The following is a 23657-nucleotide window of genomic DNA, read 5'->3' on the forward strand; positions in this document are numbered from 1 at the left end:
CGGGGGGGGGAAGGGTTTGTTTGCTGTTGGAGCAGTGGGAGTGAGGGCAGAAGGTGGGCGGGTGTGAGAACTCCTGTTTTGATTTCCAGGAGAGCAGTGATGGGCAGGGGCCACTCTGCGGGGTTGCTGTGCTCTGCTGGGAATTTGCTCTGGCCGGTGTCTCCCAAGGGAAGGCAGTGATTTTGGGTGGTGCAGAGATGGGCATTTTTCTTGTCAGTATTATACAATGATTTCCAAAGCATATTGGGGAAAAACCAGCCCATCAAACCTGTTTAGGGAGAGGCTAACGTAGGCACTTAGCTCAAAACAATGAGATTTGCTGACTTACTATACGGAGTACTACATGGGTGGCACAAGGAAGGGTTCAGCAAAAGCTGAAGGTGGGGGCTGGGCACAGTGGCTCACGCCTGTAATCCCAGCACTTTGGGAGGCTGAGGTGGGCAGATCACTTGAGGTCAGGAGTTCGAGATCAGCCTGGCCAACATGGTGAAATGCTATCTCTACTAAAAATGCAAAAATTACAGCCGGGTGCAGTGGCTCACACCTGTAATCTCAGCACTTTGGGAGGCCAAGGTGAGCAGATCACTTGAGGTTCAGGAGTTCAAGACCAGCCTAGGCAACATAGTGAAACCCCATCTCTACTAAAAATACAAAGATTAGCTGGGTGTGGTGGCGCACACCTGTAATCCCTGCTACTTGGGAGGCTGAGGCAGGAGAATCGCTTGAACCTGGAGACAGAAGTTGCAGCAAGCTGAGATTCTGCCACTGTACTCCAGCCTGGATAACAGAGCGAGACTCCGTCTCAAAAAAACAAAAAAAAAGGCCGGGCGTGGTGGCTCATGCCTGTAATCCCAGCACTTTGAGAGGCCAAGGTAGGTGGATCACCTGAGGTCAGGAGTTTGAGACCAGCCTGACCAACATGGTGAAACCTGGTCTCTACTAAAAAGACAAAAATTAGCTGGGCGTGGTGGCGGGCGCCTGTAATCTCAGCTACTCGGGAAGCTGAGGCAGAATGGTTTGAAGTGGGGAGGCGGAGGTTGCAGTGAGCCAAGACCTCGCCATTGCATTCCAGCCTGGGCAACAACAGTGACTCCGTCTCAAAAACAACAATAGCAACAATGAAAACCAAAACTGAAGACGTTTGGGAAAGCAGCCTCCGGTGAGGGAGGTGGAATGAGTTCTAGGTCTTGACTTTGGGGTGCTGTGGCGGGCAGTGTGGAGTGGCGGGCAGCGTGCCGTGGCGGGCAGTGTGGAGTGGCTGGGAGCGTGGAGTGGCGGGCAGCGTGGAGTGGCGGGCAGCGTGCCGTGGCGGGCAGTGTGGAGTGGCTGGGAGCGTGGAGTGGCGGGCAGCGTGGAGTGGCGGGCAGCGTGGAGTGGCGGGCAGCGTGGAGTGGCTGGGAGCGTGGAGCGGCGGGCAGCGTGCCGTGGCGGGCAGCGTGGAGCGGCGGGCAGTGTGTGGCGGCGGGCAGTGTGGAGGTTACCTGTCGTTCGGGTTGGAGGAGCCTGCCTGGGCTGAGGTGGCCAGCTGGGGCCCACAGCCAGAACACTTGGGATGGAGGGGAGAGGAGGCAGCCCGTGGAGAGGAAGTGATTCAAAGCCACGTATGCCTGAATGTGTCCGGATTACAGCAACATCTGCCCAACTGTCCAACTGGTTCTTCTTCTGGCCCCTATGGGGCACTCCCCTTCCAGTAGCTGGAGGGCCCTTCCCGGACAGATCATGAACGGGCCCCACGCCCTTCCCTTGGGATCAGGTTCAAGCTCAACTTCCCAGCTAGCCTCTCTCCTTCCAGGGAGCCAGAGGCCTGCCCTGCACTCCCGGCCGCTCAGGTTCAACGCGGGCCTTTTCCCTGAGGCTTAAGCCCTGACCTTGAGTTCAGGGTCAGCTTCTGCAGTGCTGGGGATGGTGACTTTCAATAGTGCTAGGCTGGCCTAGGTGCAACCTCTGTGCTTTGCTCTGGCTTAAAACTTACCTACTGTGTTTAAATTTCTTGTGATGGTGTCTTTATCCTGCTAACCCCCTAAAGCAGAGAGAGGGGGCTGTCCCTGCTTTATAGGGTTCTGGGTTGCAGGGGGCGGGGGTATTATTTGAGTTAGTAATGGCTCACACTCACTGTTCAAAGTGCTTTAAATTCCATACACGGTAAGGACTATACCATTTGACACATGAACTAACTGGGGCGAAGAGGAACTCACCGTAAGTCACGCAGCAGCTTGTACCAGCAGAACTAGGCTTGGAGCCTTGGCAGCCGTGCTCTTACCTGCCACGTGCAGAACCTGCTGCTCTGGGGACACGTGGAAGGCACCAGGACGCGCTGTGCATGCATCATTTAGTTGTTAACACTTTACATCCCACCACAGTGCCTGACAAGCGGACACCCTTGGAGTAACCCCAGGAAGCTGGCCTGGGCTGCAACGCGATGACAAGGTGGAAGGAAAGGGGAAGTTCCAAGTCCTTTTGAGTCTGGAGGGGAGTGTCGATTCTGACCGCAGAGGGAGGCAGCAGGCAGTGCAGGAGGGGGCTCCAGGGGCCTGGGGAGGGTCTGAAGCAGCCACTGTGGGAACTGGGGCAGGAACGGCCCAGGCCTCTGCGCATCAGGGCCCAGCTTGGCGGACTCAGGGTACCCACCTGAGGGCAGCCCTGTGTGTGGGGACACAGCAGCGACCCTCTATTTCCGGTTAAAACAAGTTTGAGTAAGACTCAGTTGTCTCGCTTTGACGCACTATGTTAAGGAAACTTGTAAGGAATGGCAGGCTTGTAAGGAATACCCAGTGGGCAGAAAAGTAGCGGGGGAGGAGTCTGTGTGTCAGGAACAGGAACATGCATCTCCACAGAGGGAGGGGCCCCGACGGGACAGAAATCTGGAGCAATGAAAGAGTGGCTCTCAGACCTAGAAGGGCTGGGGTTCCCTTCCAGAATCTGCAAACAGGAGGAAAAAGGAATCAGAATGAGAAACAGGAAATAAAATCACTTTAATGTACTAACCATTTTGGAAGGTCATTACCGTATCATTTGCAACATTCAACAAGGAAAGATGCCACTGGATGGCCATGTCCTGCAAGTCACCGAGATGAGGAACTGGCTGCTTTCACCCCACTGGATCCGGGGCTCAAGAGAGCTTGAGTGGCTGGGAGGTTTGGAGGGAACCAGGTTGAGCTGTGATGAAAGCGCCTGGCTGTGGGCTGGGAGGCAGAAGTGCAGGGCAGTCTGGGCCCCCCTGGCCCTAGATTCAGTGCCCAGTGAGGCCACACCGCCCCAGCACCAAGTAATGGAGGGTCTATGGGTCCCAGCATTTCCACATCCTGAAAAATGACACATGAACCGTTTTCCTAGAAAGTTCTCTTCCACCGTGTTCTGGCTGAAGCCTGGGATCCTTCCAGTTTCACAAAGAACGTGCAGAAGGTGGAAAGCGTGAGGGACGCAGACCTGGCTGCAGCTGCACTCGGCCCCCTCAGTTGTAAAGTCTGGGTGAGGGCCTGGGTGGGCGCAGATAGGAGAGCGGCTCCTCTTCCTGTTCCCTGGCCAGGCTCTTGCTCGATCCCTGAGAAACTAGAGGCGAACGCCTCTGGGAAGCCAGCCAGGGCCAACCAGAAGGTCGTTTTGATGAAGTCTGACATCCCACATTGGTTTCTCTGGACCTGGGTGACTGTTTTGCCAGCATCAACTCTCCGGCCCAGCTGAGGTGCAAACTCCCTAGGGTCTGCTCCCACTCGGCCAGCCATCTGTCCAGCAGGCCTCAGCCTCACACGGGAAAACGCAGAGTGCGTCTAGTCACTGGGCATAACACTGTCCTGCTCACAGTCCCCATCAAGGTGACATGCAGGCGGGAGCTTCGTTCCAGGTGTTTGTCAATTTCGTCCTGGGGTGGGTCACTGCAGATGGCCTGTCATTGTTTCTCATTACCAAACCCCCACTGTTGGTGCTGATGCAGGGGTCCATTAAAAAACCGCTTACGATTCCACAGACCCACCAAGAGGGAGGGCCCAGGCACATTTTTTCTTTCTGTATCATCCTAGAATTATGGGGAAATTTCCGCCAAAACCACATGATTGCACGTATCAGGGTGTTAGATTAGGGGGCTGAGGGTGGGTGGGGAAGACCTTTTGTGGGAGGTATTCCTCTGAACCATTCTTGACAATAGTTTTCTCCTTCCTTCTGGAAGCTTCTGGCACTGGAGATGGAGGCAAGGCATGCCAGGGGTGGAGGTCCAGACTGCATGTGCCTGGCAAAGGATGCAGAGCCTGGTTGGGCTGCGGGTGGGTGAGCACGTGTGGGAGGACCCTCAGCTCTGGCCACCAAATGCCCCATGCTGGCTTCTCAGCCAGGACCCTACCCTCCTGTTCCCGCGTTAGGAGAAGAGCTCTTCACAGATCCTGCATGTGTCCTCAGGCGCTGTCACGGAGTAGCCCACGGTCCTGGGGTCTGTGAAGATCTCATGGTCATTGCCACCCTGGAAAGACACAAAATACAGATGAAGGCTCCCCCTCGTTTGTCCTGGGCCATTGCTGATGTGACCCTGGAACCCAAAAGTACCCAAAAAACAAGATTTAACTGGGCAGGGAGAATTTCTTCAGCTACCTTCCTCTTAGTTTCCAGGAGAGGAACATGAGTACAATTGTTATTGAGATTTATAACCTTCTCTTGAACTGCAGTTTGGCTTGGAACACGTAATTATGCCTAGAAGTATCACGACGTTCTTGTGAAGATCTGTCTAAGGCTTATTTTTCTATACAGAAGGCATCAGCGAGTGACAGTATTCTCACAGGCATCAGTTTTTTTTTTTTTTTTTAGCTGTGCCCACACTTTTGTAACAAGTCACAAGGGAGCGTCAGGAGGGCAGAGGGTGGGGAGCAGGGCTGCCAGGGATCTTCCTGTGATGAAGGACGTGGCGACATCAGTGGTGATGGCAGCCACTGGCCATGTGTCACTCTGCACACTTGAAACGTGGCCAATGCAATGGAGGAACTCGATTTGATTTTAATTTAAACGGCCCCACGTGGGCCGGGTGTGGTGGCTCATACCTGTAATCCCAGCACTTGGGAGGCTGAGAGGGGTGGATCACCTGAGGTCAGGAGTTCGAGACCAGCCTGGCCAACATGGCAAAACTCCATTTCTACTTAAAATACAAAAATTAGCTGGGTGTGGTGGTGCACGTCTGTAATCCCAGCTGCTCGGGAGGCTGAGGCAGGAGAATTGCTTGAACTCAAGAGGTCGAGGTTGCAGTGAGCCGAGATCGCGCCACTGCACTCCGGGAGTGCTCTATCTTAGATAGAGCCTGGCAGACTATCTTAAAAATAAATAAATGGCCCCACATGACTGGGGTCTGAGCTGCTGGCTAAGAGCAGGGCCTCTGGAGGCCCCAGGTGGCCTGGGTCAGATGCTGGTTCTACCACTGAGCAGCAGTGTGGCTGCGGCAACTCCCTGTCTCCAAAATGGGGTCATGGTGGAAGCCTGCGCAGAGCTCTGTGGCCAAAAGCTCAGGAGATGATGGTTGGGGTCACACCTTGGAAAGATGAGGAAACCGAGGCCTCAAAGTCTGCAAGGGCCCATGTCTAGGAGCACCTGGGCATGTTCTGCCGGGGTCCTGTGCCTGAGTCGAGTGCCCTAATCTGTGTCCCCATCACCCCCACCAATCCCGCTGGGCTCAGGTTAATGAATCAGGTTACCTGCTGCTCCCGCAACCCCGAGCCCTGCAGGAAATCCCCCATTTTTCTCATCGTGGAATTCCTTTATTTCCCTCATAAAACTGGATAAACACTCTAACTCAAAACCTTAAAATAATCTATGATTGGTTTACAATACAATGAACAGAACCGCAGAGAAAAGGGATTTTTCTCATAAAGCACCGAGCATGAAGCCAACATGGAAACCATGATTTTGTACCAAAAATCCGACATACTTCTAAAGAATTAATTGCCTCTGGAAATGAGTGTTTTCGTGTTTGCAAGAACCTATCCCTAGGCAGATGGCTTCCTGAGGTGGAGGTGAAGTTTCAGGCTTCAGGAAGGAATGTCGCTGGGCCCAGGGAGTGCTGGGTGGAGTCAGGAGGCCATGAACTTAGCATCTCTTCCAGTCCAGCCACTTGGGAGCCTGCCCGGGCCTTGTGCTGGCCTTACGCAGTTTTGTACCAGGCCTGGCGGCCTTCAGACAGACCTGAATTTCATGGCCACCATCTGCTACCTACACATGTGAAATCAGTTCTGCTAATTCTGATTTTGCCTTTTTTTCCCTTTGGACACAGGGTCTTGCTATGTTGCCCAGGCTGGACTCGAGTGAATCTCCAGCCTCAGCCTCTCAATTAGCTGAGACAAAGACTGCGCGCCACAGTGCCGAGCTAGTTCTAGTAATTCTTATAATTTAAAAAAAAGATTTCTTTCAGGAATGGCATGGTGGACAAAAGTCACAGAGAACCTAACAAAGGCACAATCTAGCTGGGCATGGTGGCGCACGCCTGTAATCCCAGCTACTTGGGAGGCTGAGGCAGGAGAATCACTTAAACATGGGAGGCGGAGGTTGCAGTGAGCCAAGAATGGACCACTATACTTCAGCCTGGGCAACAGAGCGAGACTCAAAAAACAAAAACCAAAGGCACAACCAACTCTCACATGCCTCAGAAGAGCCAAACATCCTCCCCGCCTCAGTGACTGAGGAGGGGAAGTCAGTATTCACATTAACACAATACACCTTTCTAGAACACCTACTACTTGCCAGACATTGCTTTAGCAGCTAGGGATACGGCGCAAACCAAAACGACATCACAGCTGCCTTGGGAGCCTGTGGTCTTGTCGGGGAGACCAGCCATGAGCAGATAGCTCTCGGGCACTTTGTTGAGCAAAGGGAGGAAAGGGCTGCCAGGACTGGAGGGTGAGGGAACCCTGGCATCTGAGGGAAGTGAGGGGACAGGCCATGTGGCCATCAGAGAAGCGACTGAAGAGGAAGGATGGGCAGGGGCCGGGCCAGGCCACAGAGCACACAGATTGTGGTAAGGACCTGGGATTTCACGGGAAGCCACCAGAAGGCTGCAAGCCCAGGCCATGATCTTTCTGGAGAATGGGTGGGGGGTGAGGACGCAACAGGGGAGCAGTTAGGAGGCTCCTGCAGCCGGCCAGGGTGCAAAGAGGACTGAGGCCATTACCTGGGAAGAGACCCCTGAAGCAAAAAGGGTTTATGCTAGTCCCCTGACAGTTGCTAGGAGTGCCCTTCCCTGCAGATGTCACACGCAGGGGACAGAGGCCTAACGGCATGAATCTCCTCCCATGGTCCTGCTAGGGGCTGCTGGGGAGGTGTCTGTGGAATCTGAGTGATCTGTGTGCATGTAACTCGCTGGCACTTAATAAAGCTAGGTCTGGAGAACCAATACCCATCCAGGAAGGCGAAATCCTCCCGACCCTGGTTGCAGGAGCCTCGCTGGGTCGCTGGGTCGCTTCTCAGCTCCACCCCCTTTCAGAGAGCTGCACGGCTGGCAGGAGCATCTGCATCACAAACACAACCCGCCTCAGGCCTTCCTTTCTCTCCTGCCAAGGGTCTGCTTCCTTCTTTATGACTCTCAGAGCATGGTGAGCTCCTTCCTGGGGCGCAGCCTTCTTGGGGCTGTGTCGAGCTTGCACACCAGAGTAGGTGCAAAGCAGGCGAAGCGGACCCCAAATGAAATGAAAGGAAAGCTGGCTGCCCTCTAGAATAATAAGGCTACAGAGAACCAGAAATTTCAAATGCTGGATTTGCATATGCACTAAAGGTTACTTGATTCTAGCTGGGGAACTCTGCCACCCCACCAAGCTCCGAGAACAAAAACCCTGTTCCCTGGAGAGGGAAGGGAAGGGGGAAGGGATGAATGAACGATCTAATTTCTCGTTACAGTGTACCTGTCAGGCACCAAAGAAAGGCCAGGGCTCAGTGAAATCAGCACATTAATATTTAAATCCCTAATAGCTCCAAAGTCTGAGGATGAAACAGAAGGCATAGTGTGGGCCATGTTCAGATGCCAGGGACTGACGAGTCTCCCGCCTCAGTCCATTTCTGTACATGCTGTTGCTGACCTGTGCAGTATAGTAGTGAACCCCAATCATCCAAAGAGAGGAACAGTGTCATCTATCACAGCCAGCATGAACTGCTTAGCTGGTAGCAGTGGGTGTGTGCTGTGTGGATGCCTCCTATAGCACAGATGGACTCTTTGTAGCTCGCAGTCAGGACTCTTACTTATTTCTGAGACAGGGTCCCACTCTTGCCCAGGCTGGAATGCAGTGGTGCAATCATGTCTTGCTGCAGCCTCCACCTCCTGGGCTCAAGCGATCCTCCCACCTCAGCCTCCTGAGTAGCTGGGACTACAGGTGTGCACCACCATGCCTGGCTAATTCTCCTGGCTCAGCCTCCTGAGTAGCTGGGACTACAGGTGTGCACCACCATGCCTAACAGTGGATTCTTGCCGTGGACATTCATTTTGGCTGTTTAACAAGTATTTATCAAATTTCTAGGTATTATGGATACAAGGACTGAAGACACATTTGCAAAAATTATAACAGAAAATGGTGACAGTGAAAGAGATCTGGCCTGACTCCATCTTGCTTCTAACCTCCAAGCTGTCCTCGTTCATTCCTGGGCACAGGCTGAACTAACCTTGGGAGGAATTTAGTTTATAGTTCAATTTTGGTTTTTTTTTTGTTTGTTTTTGGAGACGGAGTCTCACTCTGTCACCAAAGATGGAGTGTAGTAGTGCAATCTTGGCTCACTGGAATCTCTGCCTCCCAGGTTCAAGTGATTCTTCTGCCTCAGCCTCCCAAGTAGTTGGGATTACAGGTGTGTGCCACCACACCTGGCTAATTTTTGTATTTTTAGTAGAGGCGGGGGTTCACCACATTGGCCAGGCTGGTCTCAAACTCCTGGCCTCAAGTGATCCGCCTGCCTCAGCTTCCCCAAGTGCTGAGATTACAGGTGTGAGCCACCATGCCTGGCCTATAGTTCAAGTTTGAAACAAAGATAACAGCTCTTTCCCTGAAATAAACCCCTTCTTGCCTGGGGACCAGTCTGCCTTTGTAGGACAAACAAATTAGCTACAAGACTGGAAATTACGGTTTAGGAGCCATGCAGCCTCTGGCTGCAAGAGTCTGAACCTCCCCACATTGCTCCTGGGAATAACATCACTTGTAAAATCTAAGATCAGTGCCTGAGATATTTTGCAGACCCTGCCTTCCAATATAGCAGTTGACCCACTCAGACAGGTAACCTGATTCAACCAGTTCTTTAATCCCACTCAGTGACAGAAGACATCAAGAAAAACTCACTTCTACCTGCTATGATTTCGTCTCCATGCTGACCAATCAGCCATCCATACCTCCAGAGCCCCTGCCCACCAAGTTTTCCTTAAAAACTCCAATCCCCAAATTCTTGGAGAGACTGATTTGACTAAATACAAAACTCCAGTCACCTGCACAGCTGGCTCTGTGTGAATTACTCTTTCTCTACTGCAATTCTCCTGTCTGGATAAATTGGCTGTCTAGGCTGCAGGCAAGGAGAACCTGTTGGCGGGGGTGACAAATTTGGGGACTTATCTGTGATCTCTCTTGTGGCTATCTGCCAGCGATTCAGTAGCCTCCCCAACCCCCCTCACTGGTGATGGATCCAGAGGCCAGCCCAGGCGGCCACCTAGTTCTCTTGGACTGGGGGCTGACACTGGTGCCATCTCTACTGGTAGGGTGCTGCCAACCCATGGTGTATGGATTTAACTGCAATAGAGAAACAGTCCTGGGGAGACTTCCTGTAACTGTAGCCCCACAGTGGTGTGTCTGCCTATAGCCCCATTGTGGGGCATCTCTAGTTCTATTACATGGTATCTGTTTGTAGCCCCAGCATGGGGTATCTGCCCTAATTGTACAGATAATAGGGGACTTGTTTGGAGGAATACTCTTGGTTTGTGATTTGGTCTGGAATCTCTGGAAGGTGTTTTGCGTGTTTGTTTTGCTGTATGTGTTTGTATATGTGGAGGAGATGTCTAAAGGAATTGCTGAAGGAAGTCCATCAGGCTCTCCTAGTTTGGTTGGTCACATTCACTGAACCCTGAAGGATTTGTCAGCAGAAGCTTGGAAGTTAGACAGAGCTGCCTCAGGCTCTTCCATCCACTCTTCCATCTGGTTCAGAGATCATCCTTTGAATTACTTTAGTAGGGGACAGAGATATGTGAAAAAAGTTAGGGATATTAAGATGTATTTTTGGTAAGGATGATTCTGAAAAAAGAAATTTATATGAGAAAGGAATTCTCATATAAAAGGAATTTATATGAGTTGTATGGTAAATTCTTGTCCTAAAATTGAATGACTGATTATTCAGGAAAGAGGGGCATATAGGACAAGCCAGAAAGTCCAAACATGTCATAGATGGTCTCTGTGAGTTGTGACAAGATTTGTAAAATGGGGGGAAAATAACCCTAAAAAACCGGCAAATGAAAAATCTTAACAACTAATGCATCTTCTTCAGTCTGTATATTTATAATGTTGTGTGTGTGATGTTTAAGAGCTGTAATTAATGGGCTTAAAAAACAAGCAGTTAAACATTTTGTCAAAGAAATAGCAACTCTAATGCATTTTAGTTCATGTGACGTTAGTAATCTTTGGTAAATAAAGATAGTTTTAAAGATTATTGATGAAATCAAATAAAATTGTCTTCAAAACTCAGACATTTGGTCTGAAGTAGGCAGACAAGATACGGTTTTTGCTGGATGCTTTAAGGTCATAAATGGCTTCTATGACTTTTGTAATTGTTCAATTTACCTACTTTAGAGCCATTAGATTCTAGATAAGGCCTGGGGACATATGGAATTAGCCATGACTCCTAGCTATGCCAGAAAGAGTCAGACTTTATCTGCAGTTCTGTCCTGTATTCTAGGCTCTGCTGCACCTGGTATGTAATTAAAATTGATTAAGGACATAGGAATATGGTTTTTTAAAAAAGAATCTTGTCTAATTTAGACAGTTTAAGGATTATTTTTGGTTGAAAGACAAAATAAAACTGAAAGTTTAAGCAAATTGTAGGTTTGTGAAAAATTAACTTTGTGAAGAACTCTGTGTGTGAACAAGCTGGCTAAAATTGAAAGGGTATTATTTAATTTTTCCATAAATTAAATATTAAAAGCATACTGATGCAGGGCCAGAATCTGGGACCATATATCAAAATAATAGGGTTTTATGCCGGGCGTGGTGGCTCATACCTGTAATCCTAGCACTTTGGGAGGCCGAGGCAGGCAGTTCATGAGGTCGAGACTTCGAAACCAGCCTGGTCAATATGGTGAAATCCTGTCTCTACTAAAAATACAAGAATTAGCCAGACATGGTGGCACACGCTTGTAGTCCCAGCTACTTGGGAGGTTGAGGCAGAAGAATTGCTTGAACTTGGGAGGCAGAAGTTGCAGTGAGCTGAGAATGCGCCACTGCACTCTAGCCTAAGCAATGGAGCAAGACTCCCATCTCAAAAAAAAATAAATAAATAAAAATAGGGTTTTATTTTTGAACACTGATTTGTTCTTTTAACAAACAATTATAAACGGTTATATAAAAGGTTTATGAAAATGTTACCCTACAGTCAAACTAAAATTGAATAGATTTGTTTGTAAAATTTTATTAAAAACTAACTTCGGCTGGGAGTGGTGGCTCACACCTGTAATCCCAGCACTTTGGGAGGCTGAAGTGGGTGGATCATGTGGGGTCAGGAGTTCAAGACCAGCCTGGCCAACATGGTGAAACCCCATCCCTACTAAAAATACAAACATTAGCTGGGAATGGTGGTGGGTGCCTGTAATCTCAGCTACTTGGGAGGCAGGAGAATCGCTTGAACTTGGGAGGAGGAGGGTGCAGTGAAGCAAGATCATGCCACCACACTCCAGCCTGGGTGACAAGAGTGAAACTCCATCTCAAAACAATAACAACAAAACTAGCTTTAGCATTAAAGATGCACTAATGCAAGATAAAATTTGGTTTTCTCTGTTGAAGAATATTTTTATGTAATATTGAGAGAGAGACAGAGACAATGAAAGATTTTTGTTTGGCTTTGGAGTAAACTATTAAAAAAAAAAAGAGAGACAGATTCAGTTGGCCTCACGCTATCTTCATTGGGTTTTTGTTGTTTAGAAAGCTGAGTCTTCTCTCTATTAGAGTAAAGGTTTCTTCCTTTACAAAATGTTTGAGTTATCATTTTGGCTAAATGAATTACTTATGGTGACCTGGGATTCTACTTTGTGATATCTAGTGTTTTAAACCTTTGATATTTAACAAACTTTCCAAGATCAAATTCTAAGTTAAAAAACAAGTTCCCTAAAGTCCAAAAGAGACATATTTGGCTTATTCGGTATATTAAAATTATGTAGGAGAAGCACTGTCAAATATAAAAAAGTGTTTAACTTTCTTTGGGTTTATAGTCATATAAATATGTTATTAGTATGTGTTACAAAATTGTGTAAGATTCCTATAATTCTGATATGTCTCAGTATATGTTATCAGTAATAATTATAATTGTTACGTTAAACTGTGTGTCACAGAGATGACCAGATTTCCTTGTTGACTGCATCTTTAACTATGGCTGTCCTGAGACTTTTGTTACCCACAGACAATTGTTGTCTTGGTTTTATCCTTTTCAAAAGGCAGTTTATAATCAGATATAGTACTCTAATGGGTACTCTTGAATGCAGGTCTCTGATAACTTTAGAAATTGTGCCACCGGAATGGAGGAAAAAAAAACTTCTAGGATCCTCATGGAGAGCGGATGTGTTAAACATTGTTAATCCTTTTGTTTTTCAGAGTCAAGAAAATGATTTTTCTTTTGAGCTGTTTACAACTTTTAGCAATGGAGTTAAAGTATACTTCTGTGAGCAAAATTTAGAGCGTATTGTTTTCTCTCTGATTTCTCCAGAATCTGGAAACTATTTGTATTATCAACTTATGGCAGTATAATTATTTGCACAAGGGCAGTAACAATTTGTTTTCTTTTGTAACAGGATACAATTAGAGATGCTGGTTACTTTACCAAGGCTTTAACTGGAATGACATATTTTCAAATATAAACAGACTGCTTTAAGGAACAAAGGTGACTAACAGAGCCAATAGAAGTCCCTTGGAAAAGCTGGCCTCATACCTTGGCTACAGAGTCCCTGTGCAGGGTTCCCGAACTGTGGTAAATAAAGAATGTCACTTTCTGACAGGCCCAGGAGCCCCAAATTATCTTAGGATCATGAGAGGAAAAAATTTCACCCAACTCACACTGGTTTATCTTTGCAGGTATAGTAGATAAATCCATGGCTGGGCTCGAGGCTTTAAAAAAGTCTAATCTGAGATTTCTTATAGAACAAAGCTTCAGCAAAGCCAATTTTAAAAACAGCCTATATGGCAAATAATTATTCTTGCTGTACTTTATATAAATAATCAGGCCAAGCATAATAAGACCATGACTTATTTTGCAAGTAAACTTGTCCTATTATGACTTGCCTTTAATAAAAATAAGGATGGGAGAGAGAAAAAAGTGTTTCAAAAAACTATGGTACACCTGCTGTTAGATTCTAGTCTTGTCCTTTGTTCTTGAGTTTTTATTATTTTCTGCAATTTGGACTAAATCCTGAATTCTTTGTGGGCTACAATTCCCAAATTAATGCTTTCAATTTTTTCTTCCACCTTTCTGACTTGGACTCAATTAAATTGTTACTACCCTTTTCCTGAGGCCCTCCCTGCAAGCTGAAGCTGATTCTTCGTAATACAGATGACAAAAACATGTCAAATTGCCACTGCCTTCCTCCTCTATAACTAAAGAAGCCTAGCCCATCTGCAATGCCATCTCTTGATACAGGAAACAGCTGTTTAACTGAACTGATACGGTCTTAGGACTAGGAAAACTGACTAAAAAGATAAGGAAGAGTATATTTACATTTCCTCCTTTCTGTCTACCCCAATCTGTCTGTCTAACAACCTCTGACCCAAATCTCTCTCTGCTAATAACCCCATGTCTGATTGGTTCTTGGAGCTATTTACCTGAGTCCCTCAGAGCTTAGGGTCAATTCTACAAAAGCTTCTGAAGCCAGGACTTTCACTCTTTATCCTAGGACTCATTTGTTAAAACTATAGATGAGAATACTAATGGCTTTGTCACGCAGGCCTTCAAACCCCAACCAGAAACCTCTGAGTATAAGCAGACAGCTGCAAAGTGGTTTCACTCCTCTTACCTTTGGGTCAACACCTGCTCTGACTATGCTCCCTGTCAGCAGAAAGAGGCTAGAGCGGTTGTCACTCTTTTCCCATCTTCATGCCCCACACCTTAGGAATAAGGTATTATAAAACCCTACAGGAGGAACTGAAACTGTCTTTGCAAAAATTTTAGCTGAGAAAATTACGATGGTGACCTGAATGACTCCACCTTGCTTCTAACCTCCAAGCTGTCCTTGTTCATTCCTGGATGCAGACCGAACTAACCTTGGGAGTTCAGTTTATAGTTCAACTTTGAAACAAAGACGGTAACAGCCCTTTCTCTGAAATAAACCCCCTTCTTGCTTGGGGACCAGTCTGCCTTTGTAGAACAAACAAATTAGCTACAAGAGTCTGATCCTCCCCAAATTGCTCCCCACAAATAACATCACTGTCATAAAACCTAAGATTGTGCCTGAGATATTTTGCAGACCCTGTGTTCTGATGCAGTAGTTGACGCCACACTGACAGATAATCTGGCTCAACCAGCTCTTTGATCCCATCAAGAACAGAAGATAGCAAGAAAAACTCACTTCCACCCCCTATGATTTCATCTCCAAGCCGACCAATCAGCAATCTCCACTTCCTGAGCCCCTACCCACCAAGTTATCCTTAAAAACTCTGATCCCCAAATTCTTGGAGACACTGATTTGAGGAATAATAAAACTCTGGGAGGCCAAGGTGGGCGGATCGCTTGAGGTCAGGAGTTCAAGACCAGCCTGGCCAAGATGGTGAAACCCCGTCTCTACTAAAAATACAAAAATTAGCCAGGCATGGTGGTGGGCGCCTGTAATCCCAGCTACTCAGGAGGCTGAAGTGGGAGGATCACTTGAGCCCAGGAATTCAAGATTACGGCAAGCCAAGATTGCGCCACTGCACTATACTCCAGTCTCCAAAAAAAAAAAAAAAAGAATTGTGTCCTCACCGGACTGACGAGGTCACTGTTACCGTCCTCACTGTCACAAGGTCACTGGTGAATGGTGGGGTCAGATCTGGGTCTACTTGGTCCACACGGACACAAACCGCTTCTAAGCTAGTTTTGTTTTCATTTTTTTGAGACTGAATCTCACTCTGTTGCCCAGGCTGGAATACAGTGGCACAATCTCAGCTCACTGCAACCTCTGCCTCCTGGGTTCAAGCGATTCTCCTGCCTCAGCCTCCTGAGTAGCTGGGATCACAGGCGTGCGCCACCACGCCTAGCTAATTTTATTTTTTTAAAGCTAATTTTAAAGGCAGATCTTCCTTATTAACATTTCTGGAGAAAAAAATGTTGCACAATTTAGTTAAAAGGACGGCAGGTAGCATTTTAGAAGTGATGTAGGAGAATGACAGAGGTGAGGCTTTCAGATCCCAGCTTAGTCTCTGACTAGTTGAGAGCCTGGACTTCCCATTGTGCCTCCTCTGTAAGAGGGAGGACGCTGCTATCTCACCCGGGAGCATGTACGACGTAAGTGTCCAGCTCAGGGTCTGACAGTGAGGAAGGGCTGGAAGATTGACATTTCCTCCCTTTTTTCAATTTTAAAAAATTTTTAATTTTTACTGGTTTTTTTTTTAAAGAGACAAGGTCTTGCTCTGTCGCCTAGGCTGGAGTGCAGTGGCACAATCTTGGCTCACTGTAATCTTGAACTCCTGGGCGCAAGTATCCTCTCACTTCAGCCTCTCTAGTAGCCGGGATTACAAGGCTTACCCAGCTCCTTTTCTCAAGTTGATTGAAATATTCTATTTTTCAATATAGCACATTCATATAGTTCAAACATATTAAGAAAGAGTAAGAACCAGATGGCGATTCTTTCTCCCATCCGCAGCCCCACCCCCACAGTAACCTCTGTAACTTTCATCCATTCAGACTCCTTTTATGCATTTATAAGCTAACATAAAGAGAAATTCCTTTCCCCTCTTTAGACAAAGATGTAGCTAGCACATTACTTCTATTGTCCTGCACTTTGTGCACCTAACCCCTAGAGATGGGTCCACATGGACTGTTTTCACAGCTACACGGCATCCCAGTGCAGAGACAGACTACTGTCACGTGGCCAGCCTCCTGAGGAGCGGCAGGGCTGTCCCCAACCCTGAACCCTCTGCGTGATCTTTCACACATGCTTGAGTGCACTGATAGCCACATTACCCCAAATGGAAGCATCAAGTCAAAAACCGAACCAGCTGCTAATGTTCCTGAAGTGTTAGAAAGTTTTCGTGTTGCAACCGCCTTACAGCCAAGATGACTTTTACAGACAGCATGGGTAAGTAGAGGCTCTCTGGACTGCGGATTCAGAGTGGCGGAGGGTGATCCAGCCAGTGCGGTTCCTGGAAAGCCATGCAGAGCCATGCGCGGTGTGCCCTCTGCACTTGCCATCTCTCTCTGCAGCAAACCAAGGTACGCCACGCCAGGCCCAGGGCCTCCATGCTGAACTCAGAGCCGGGTTTTAAGAAACGCTTGCTGCCTTTTGTGGCTGATGGGAAGAATGACAGGGTTTCTGAAGATGGCAAGTATTTTGAAAAGCAACGGCCAACGCCTCACTTCTTCACTCTGCTCTCAAGTTGCTCCAAGCAGAGGGCACCCTTTACATAACACCAGACCCTGCCTCCTGGAGGTTGTGTCGCCAGAAGAGGCTGCCAAGCCTCAGGGCCTGGCTGAGAAATGGCTTTTTTACTGACACCTCTCAGCTCAAGATCACTTCCCTGGATGCCAGCGAAAACATTAAGCTTCATTAGGAAAGCAAAAAACCCTAGCTTTCTAAATGTCTATCACTGAAAATGCAAAGTGTAAGGCTAGTATTTGGATTGCTCTGTGCCTAAAGTTTCAAGAACTGGTATGTTGTCTGAAGATTTAGTTGACTGGACTGCTAATTCCCATTTCTAGAAAACTGCTGATGAAAAGGATCAGAGATGGGGGCAAAGAATCGTGCAAGAACGTTCACCACAGCATCAGTTATGACGGCAAAAACGCTTAAGCCACCCAAGGTGCCTCTACGAGGGAGGTGGGTAAACGATGCCTAATGAGAGAATGTTATACAGCCATTACAAATCTTCTTTGCAAAGAATATTCACGAATATGAGAAAAATAAAACACGTTAAGAGAAAGAAGACTAAAACTAAAACAACAGGGAAGGATCCCACTCTTGGGATCATATACACAGAAAGGCTGGGACGTCGCTGGATGGTGACAGGTGACTTTCCTTTTCTTCTTCGTACTTTCTCTAATTTTCTATAATGAATGCACAGGTTCATTTACAATCGGGGGAAAGCTTCCATTAAATAATACTCATTTTTTAAAAGCTAGGTAAGATTTTAAAAATAGAATCCAGGCATGGTAATGCAATGGTTAAACAGAATAGAAAACCCTCTAATTCCCAAATGAAGAATTCCCAAAGGAAGTCATTTTCTGATTATCTAAGAAATGCATTCCATTCTGCAAAGTCCCAACTGAGGCTTCTAGATGGCGATTTATGTGAAGCAAGAATGTCATCATTACAGAATAATCTGCTGTAGTGTGTCTTAATAGCTCTCCTCTCTGTCTGTAAGAAATGGCACCAAGCTAGAGGAGGACTGAGGAAGCTTCCAGGCATCTCTTAGATCCTGGGTGTCATTTCATTAGCTTAATTTTTTTAAAGACACGGAGTCAGACAGTGATCTTTTTCAAAGCCTGCACTGAAAGCATTTCTGCATCAAAAGCATTTCCACAAAGGATGTGGTTATAAAACCATTTCTAACTGTCATTAAGAACAAACCTGAATGCTACACCTCCTTCAAAGTACCCATTTCATGTGGGATTTAGAACAAGACCTTTCTACGCCACTGAGAGCGAGCTTATTGTAGTGGTAAGCAACTCACTGAAACAGCAGGCATCACCAGTTGTGGTATGGCACACCTGTAATTCCAGCTACTTGGGAGGCTGAGGCGGGACGACTGCTTGAACTCAGGAGTTCGAGTACAGCCTGGGCAACACAGCAAGACCCTGTCTTTATTTTATATTATTTTATTTTACTTTAAACAGCAGGTATCTCTTTGAGATCCTGATTTCAATTACTTTAGATATAGATCTGTAAGTGGGACTGCTGGATCATATGGCAGTTCTATTTTTAATTTGAGGAACCACTATATAGTTTTCCATCATAGCTATGCCATTTAACGTTTCCCACAACGGTGTACAAGGGTTCTAATTTCTCCACACCCTTACCAACATTTATTTTATCTTTTGGAGACAGAGTTTCGCTCTTGTTGACCAGGATGGAGTACAATGGTACGATCTCAGCTCACTGCAACCTCCGCCTCCCGGGTTCAAGAGCTTCCCCTGCCTCAGCCTCCCAAGTAGCTGGGATGACAGGTGCGCGCCACCATGCCCGGCTAATTTTGTATTTTTAGTAGAGATGGGGTTTCTCCATGTTGGTCAGGCTGGTCTCGAACTCCTGACCTCAGGTGACCCACCCGCCTCAGCCTCCCAAAGTGCTGGGATTACAGGCGTGAGCCACTACACCAGGCCACCAACATTTAAAAAAAAAAATTAGCCATCCTGGCCCAGTGTGGTGGCTCACGCCTATAATACTAGCACTTTGGGAGGTTGAGGTGGGTGGATCACTTGAGGTCATGAGTTCGAGACCAGGCTGGCCAACATGGTGAAACCCCGTCTCTACTAAAAATACAAAATTAGCCGGGCATGGTGGTGGGCGCCTGTCATCCCAGCTACTTGGGAAGCTGAGGTACGAGAATAGCTTGAACCCAGGAGGCAGAGGTTGCAGTGAGCCAAGATCGCATCACTGCACTCCAGCCTGGGTGACAGAGCAAAACTCCGTCTCAAAATAAAATAAAATAAAATAGCCATCCTGGCAGGTGTGAGGTTTACCTCATTGTGGTTTTGATTTGCATTTCCCTGAATGCTGATGTTGAGCCTTTTTTCATATACCCACTGGCCATCTGCATGTCTTCTCTGGAGAACTGTCTATTCAAGTCCTTTGTTCATTTAAAAAAAATTTTTTTTTTTTGCCATTGAGTTGTTGGAGTTTCTTATACATTTTGGATACTAGTCCTTTTATCAGATATATGGTTTGCAGATTTCTCTTCCCCTCTGTAGGTTGCTTTTTCATTCTGATTATTTCCCTTACTGTGCAGAAGCTTTTTAGTCTGATATTGTCTGACTGGTTTTGCCTTTGTTGCCTGTGCTTTTGGTGTCACATGCAAAAGATCATTGCTTTTTCCCTGTGTTTTTTTTCTAGGAGTTTTACAGTTTCAGGTCCTGTGTTTAAGTCTTTAATCCATGGTAGATGGCCAAAAGGACAAAGTCAGGATCCCAAAGAGATATCTGCACCCCCATGTTCACTGAAGCATTATTCATAATGGCCAAGATATGGAAACAACTCGTGTGTCTACTGACAGAATGGATCAAGAAAATGGAGTACATTCTGGCTGGGTGCAGTGGTTCACACCTGTAATCCCAGCAATTTAGGAGGCCAAGGCAGGTCCAGCCTGGCCAACATGGCAAAACCCTGTCTCTACTAAAAACACAAAAATTAGCCGCATGTGGTGGCAGGCGCCTGTAATCCCAGCTACTAATCAGGAGACTGAGGCACGAGAATCACTTGAACCAGGGAGGTGGAGGTTGCAGTGAGCCAAGATGGTGCCACTGCACTCCAGCCTGGGCGACAGAGCGAGACTCTGCCTCAAGAAAAAAAAAAGTGTAGTATATTCATATCACGAAACATTATTCTGCCTTAAAAAAGAAGGAAACTTGCCATTTGTGACAGCAGGAGTAAACTGAGAAGACATGCTGAGTGAAATAAGCCCCTTACAGAAGGATGAATACTGTATGATTCCGCTTGTATCAGATATCTAAAGGTGCTGAAGTCATATAAGCAGAGAAAAGAACGGTGGTTGCCAGGGACGGGTTGGTGGAGGAGGGAGATGGAAAGTTGTTCAATGGGTATAAAGTTTCAGTTAGGTAAGATGTGTAAGTTCTACAGATCTGTTGGACAAACAGAAGTGCCTCTAGGTACCAAGACTGTATTGTACACTTAGAAACTTGTTAAGAGGGAATATCTCATGAGAAGTGGTCTTATAACAACAGCAACAAAAAATCCCAAACGGCCCCCAAAACCAAAGGGGCACAGTGATTAAACTCATGAACCTGTGCGCGTTAAACATGTGCAGCTTTTGCTGATCCATGATACCTCAATAAAGCTATTTAAAACATACAAAGAAGAGGTAGATTTCTTCTGGTGCCACCAGCTCTGTCATTAGCTGTGTGACCTTGGGCAAGTCCCTTACCCTTTACGGGTTCCAGTTTTATCCTTCTGACAAGGAACAAGCCTCTGCTATCCCCGAGTGCCCCTCCTGCTGGAAGACTGCGGCGTGGGGGCCCTGCTGAAAAGCACACCTTTCATGGGTAGATCTTAGCAATGCAGCAAGGATGTTGGAGTGGATCAGAGATCAGAGGGATGAGAAACTCTGAATATGCAGCAGTTATGATGCACCTGCTGGGTGCAGGATGGCGAGAAAGCGTGACAGGGGCCTGCTGATGGTAAGGTAACCAACACCCCTAAGCTGCATGTGGGAGGGAGGCAGAGGGGCCCAGAGGATGAGAGGAACTGAAAAGGTGATGGGGCCGGGCGCGGCCTGTCATCCCAGAACTGAGAGGTCGAGGTGGGTGGATCGCTGAGGCAGGTGGATTCCTTGAGGCAAGGAGTCAAGACCAGCCTGGCCAACGTGATGAAACCCTGTCTCTACTAAAAATCACACCTGTCATCCCAGAACTTTGAGAGGCCGAGGTGGGTAGATCACTTGAGCCCAGAAGTTTGAGACCAGCCTGGCCAATGTGGTGAAACCCCATCTCTACTAAAAATACAAAAATTAGCCAGGCATGGTGGCGCATGCCCATAATATCAGCTACTCAGGAGGCTGAGGCACAAGGATTGCTTCAACCTGGGAGGCAGAGGTTGCGGTGAGCCAAGATTGCACCACTGCACTCCAGGCTGGGCAACAGAGCGAGACTTGGTCTCAAAAAAATAAAAATAACAATAAAGAGAAAGAGAAAGAAAAGGAGCTGGCCCAAAGCTGGGTGGAGGACGCCTGGGGACAATTCTTCTGTGTATTCCTCCTGCTGGCCCTGGCCTGTAACACGGGCTCTGCTCTCAGTTCTCAGTTTAGATTTGGTGGTCCTGGACTTGAGATTTCTGACATCCCTTCGGGGCAGCTCCAAGTACCCACCATGTGTGATGCCTGGGACTCACTTGGCCTCTTCACCGTCGCTGGTGCCCCTTCCTGAGTTTCAGGCTCATGAGATCATTCCCTGTCCTCCCATCAAACATGACCCCTCGTGTTCAACTTAGAATGAATGCCTCAGGGGGACAAATACAGTGGAAAGAGAAGATTGAAACAGGCAGAGCTTTGAAACGCACAGGGCTTGACAGTGGCACTGGGGACTGGCGTTCTGGAAGGCACATGGGGTGGCCAACGTTTAATTCCAAAGCCAAACTGAAAAGGATCAACTAACACGCAGTGTGATCCTCACCTCTACAGAGGTGTCGCGGGTCTGAGCTCAGAGGGGAAGGAGGCTCAATCACCCCCCTCTCCAGGACGGAAGCCACTGCTCAGTTTGAGCAGGGCCTGTGGGTAAAGTGTAGATACAGGAAAAACAGCCCCGTTGTCAATTTTCCCCCTCAAGCTCAAACACAACAATGAAGCTGCACAAACACTTCTCTACTTACTGGCATGGTTTTGTCTCCAAAGAAATAAATGGTCTTATAACCGTCATTTTCCACATGTCGCAGGCAATACCTCTTGTCCCATCCATCAGGAAAGACATCAAAGCTGATCTGGCCTCCTGCCGGGTGGGGATGGGGCACATACAAGCAAAAGGTGAAAAAGGGGCTAATGATATGCCACTGAAATAAAACAATTTACTCTTTGTCAGTTAGTGGGGTGCCAAGGTTGATTTTCAGTACTCTAGTTTGCTACTTAGACTATTGCATGGATAGGTTCTAGAAATTAATTCTACATCATGTTTTCTGTTCCAGCATTATTTCACGTAGGTCTAAAATTGAGGCACAGAATGCCAACTCAGAGTGAGAAATGCATTTGCATTTAAGCGCCCTGGCAAGCATGTGGTTTAAAGGAAGCATGCTTATGAAAACTCATTCTGCTGTGCTCGTCTCGGGCTTTAACACACCCTCAGTGGAAAATGCCTGGAAGCAGGCTGCATCCAGCATATTTGCAGGAAAAATGAGAATCCTCACTGAAGGTGATTTATAGGTAGCGCTCGTGGGCAACAAGAAACCTTTCAAAGCTTTGTCAGAAAGATGTCCATCTCACAGTTCAGGAATACAAAAAACCCACCCACTCATCTGTTAAATATAATCCCTTTGCCATTCCAGTTTTCCTACAACCTCTACCTTTATGAAAGCTAGTACAATGAGAAGGCTTTGAGCAATGACTCATTAGCCCTGACAAGAGAAATCGGTGTGCAAAGCATTTGACAGGCATACTCTAACAAAAGACAAGCCTGAGACATCCATGCTGCAGGAAGAACTCTGCACTGGACACCAGAAGTGTTCACACACTGGCTGTGTAAACAACAGCTTTGTGAACTCGGACAAGTCTCTTCTCCTTTTTGGGCCTCAGTTTCTTAATCTGTAAAAGCCACCCAATTGGCTCCTAAGGTTCCTGCTGTTGAAACATTGTATGATTCCAAGACGTCGGTCTCGTTTACCTAAGGGGTTCAATTCCATGTCTCCCTCACGGAGTTCACTATAGTGCTTCTCTTCCGCCCAAAGGTATGAGAAGTTCCTACTCATTAGTAATCGAAGTGCTCCTCTTCTGACGAGAGAAGCGCAGGTAGGAAGAATCCTGTTGGGTAAGAATTTAGAAGCAAGCCCAACAGTCTGGAAGCTGTTTCTTGACTAGACAAGTCCTATTATGGCTAAGTATGCAGAAAAGAGAGTGGCCGCTTTTTGTCTACAGACTGGACTGCTCATTTAATCTTCCTGCCCACCTAAAACTGCACATACTCCATTATCAATAGCTCACTGGCCCACAACAAATTCCAGGAAATGGGGATCCAAGTTTGTAACACAAACAATATATACAATACCTATGGAAAACGTGAGGCCTTTTCCTGCAAACTCTTTCCGTAGATCTGCTACAAACTTTTGTCTTATATTTTCCTTCTGAGAAAAAAAAAAAAAGATGCCAATTGTCTCTTGTATTGCAGTTTAGAAAGCACACTTTTAACTACTAGCCACCAAGGTATGAATATCTTATTTATTTATTTGCTTAGTTTTTGACATGGGGGTCTCACTCTGTTGCCCAGGCTGGAGTGCAGTGGCATGATCACAGCTCACAGCAGCTTCAACCTCCCAGGCTCGAGTGATCCTCTCACCTCAGCCAAACAAATAGCCGGGACCACAGGTGCGTACCACCATGCCCGGCTAATTTTTTTTTTTTAATCATTTGTAGAGA

At 47.0% G+C, this 23657-nt stretch overlaps 1 protein-coding gene across 1 annotated transcript in view; it reads right to left on the reverse strand.

Moving 5' to 3' along the window:
• Window positions 1-3667: 3667 nt before the first annotated feature.
• Window positions 3668-23657, reverse strand: part of PMM2 (phosphomannomutase 2) — a 34207-nt gene continuing 14217 nt past the window's right edge. The window contains 3 exon segments of the mRNA XM_011984204.1: window positions 3668-4450; window positions 21908-22023; window positions 23290-23365. Coding sequence (XP_011839594.1) covers window positions 4349-4450; window positions 21908-22023; window positions 23290-23365 — 294 coding nt within the window. The 3' untranslated portion in view covers window positions 3668-4348.

The sequence above is a fragment of the Mandrillus leucophaeus genome, unplaced genomic scaffold (genome assembly GCF_000951045.1).
Source record: "Mandrillus leucophaeus isolate KB7577 unplaced genomic scaffold, Mleu.le_1.0 Scaffold263, whole genome shotgun sequence".
NCBI lineage: Eukaryota > Metazoa > Chordata > Mammalia > Primates > Cercopithecidae > Mandrillus > Mandrillus leucophaeus.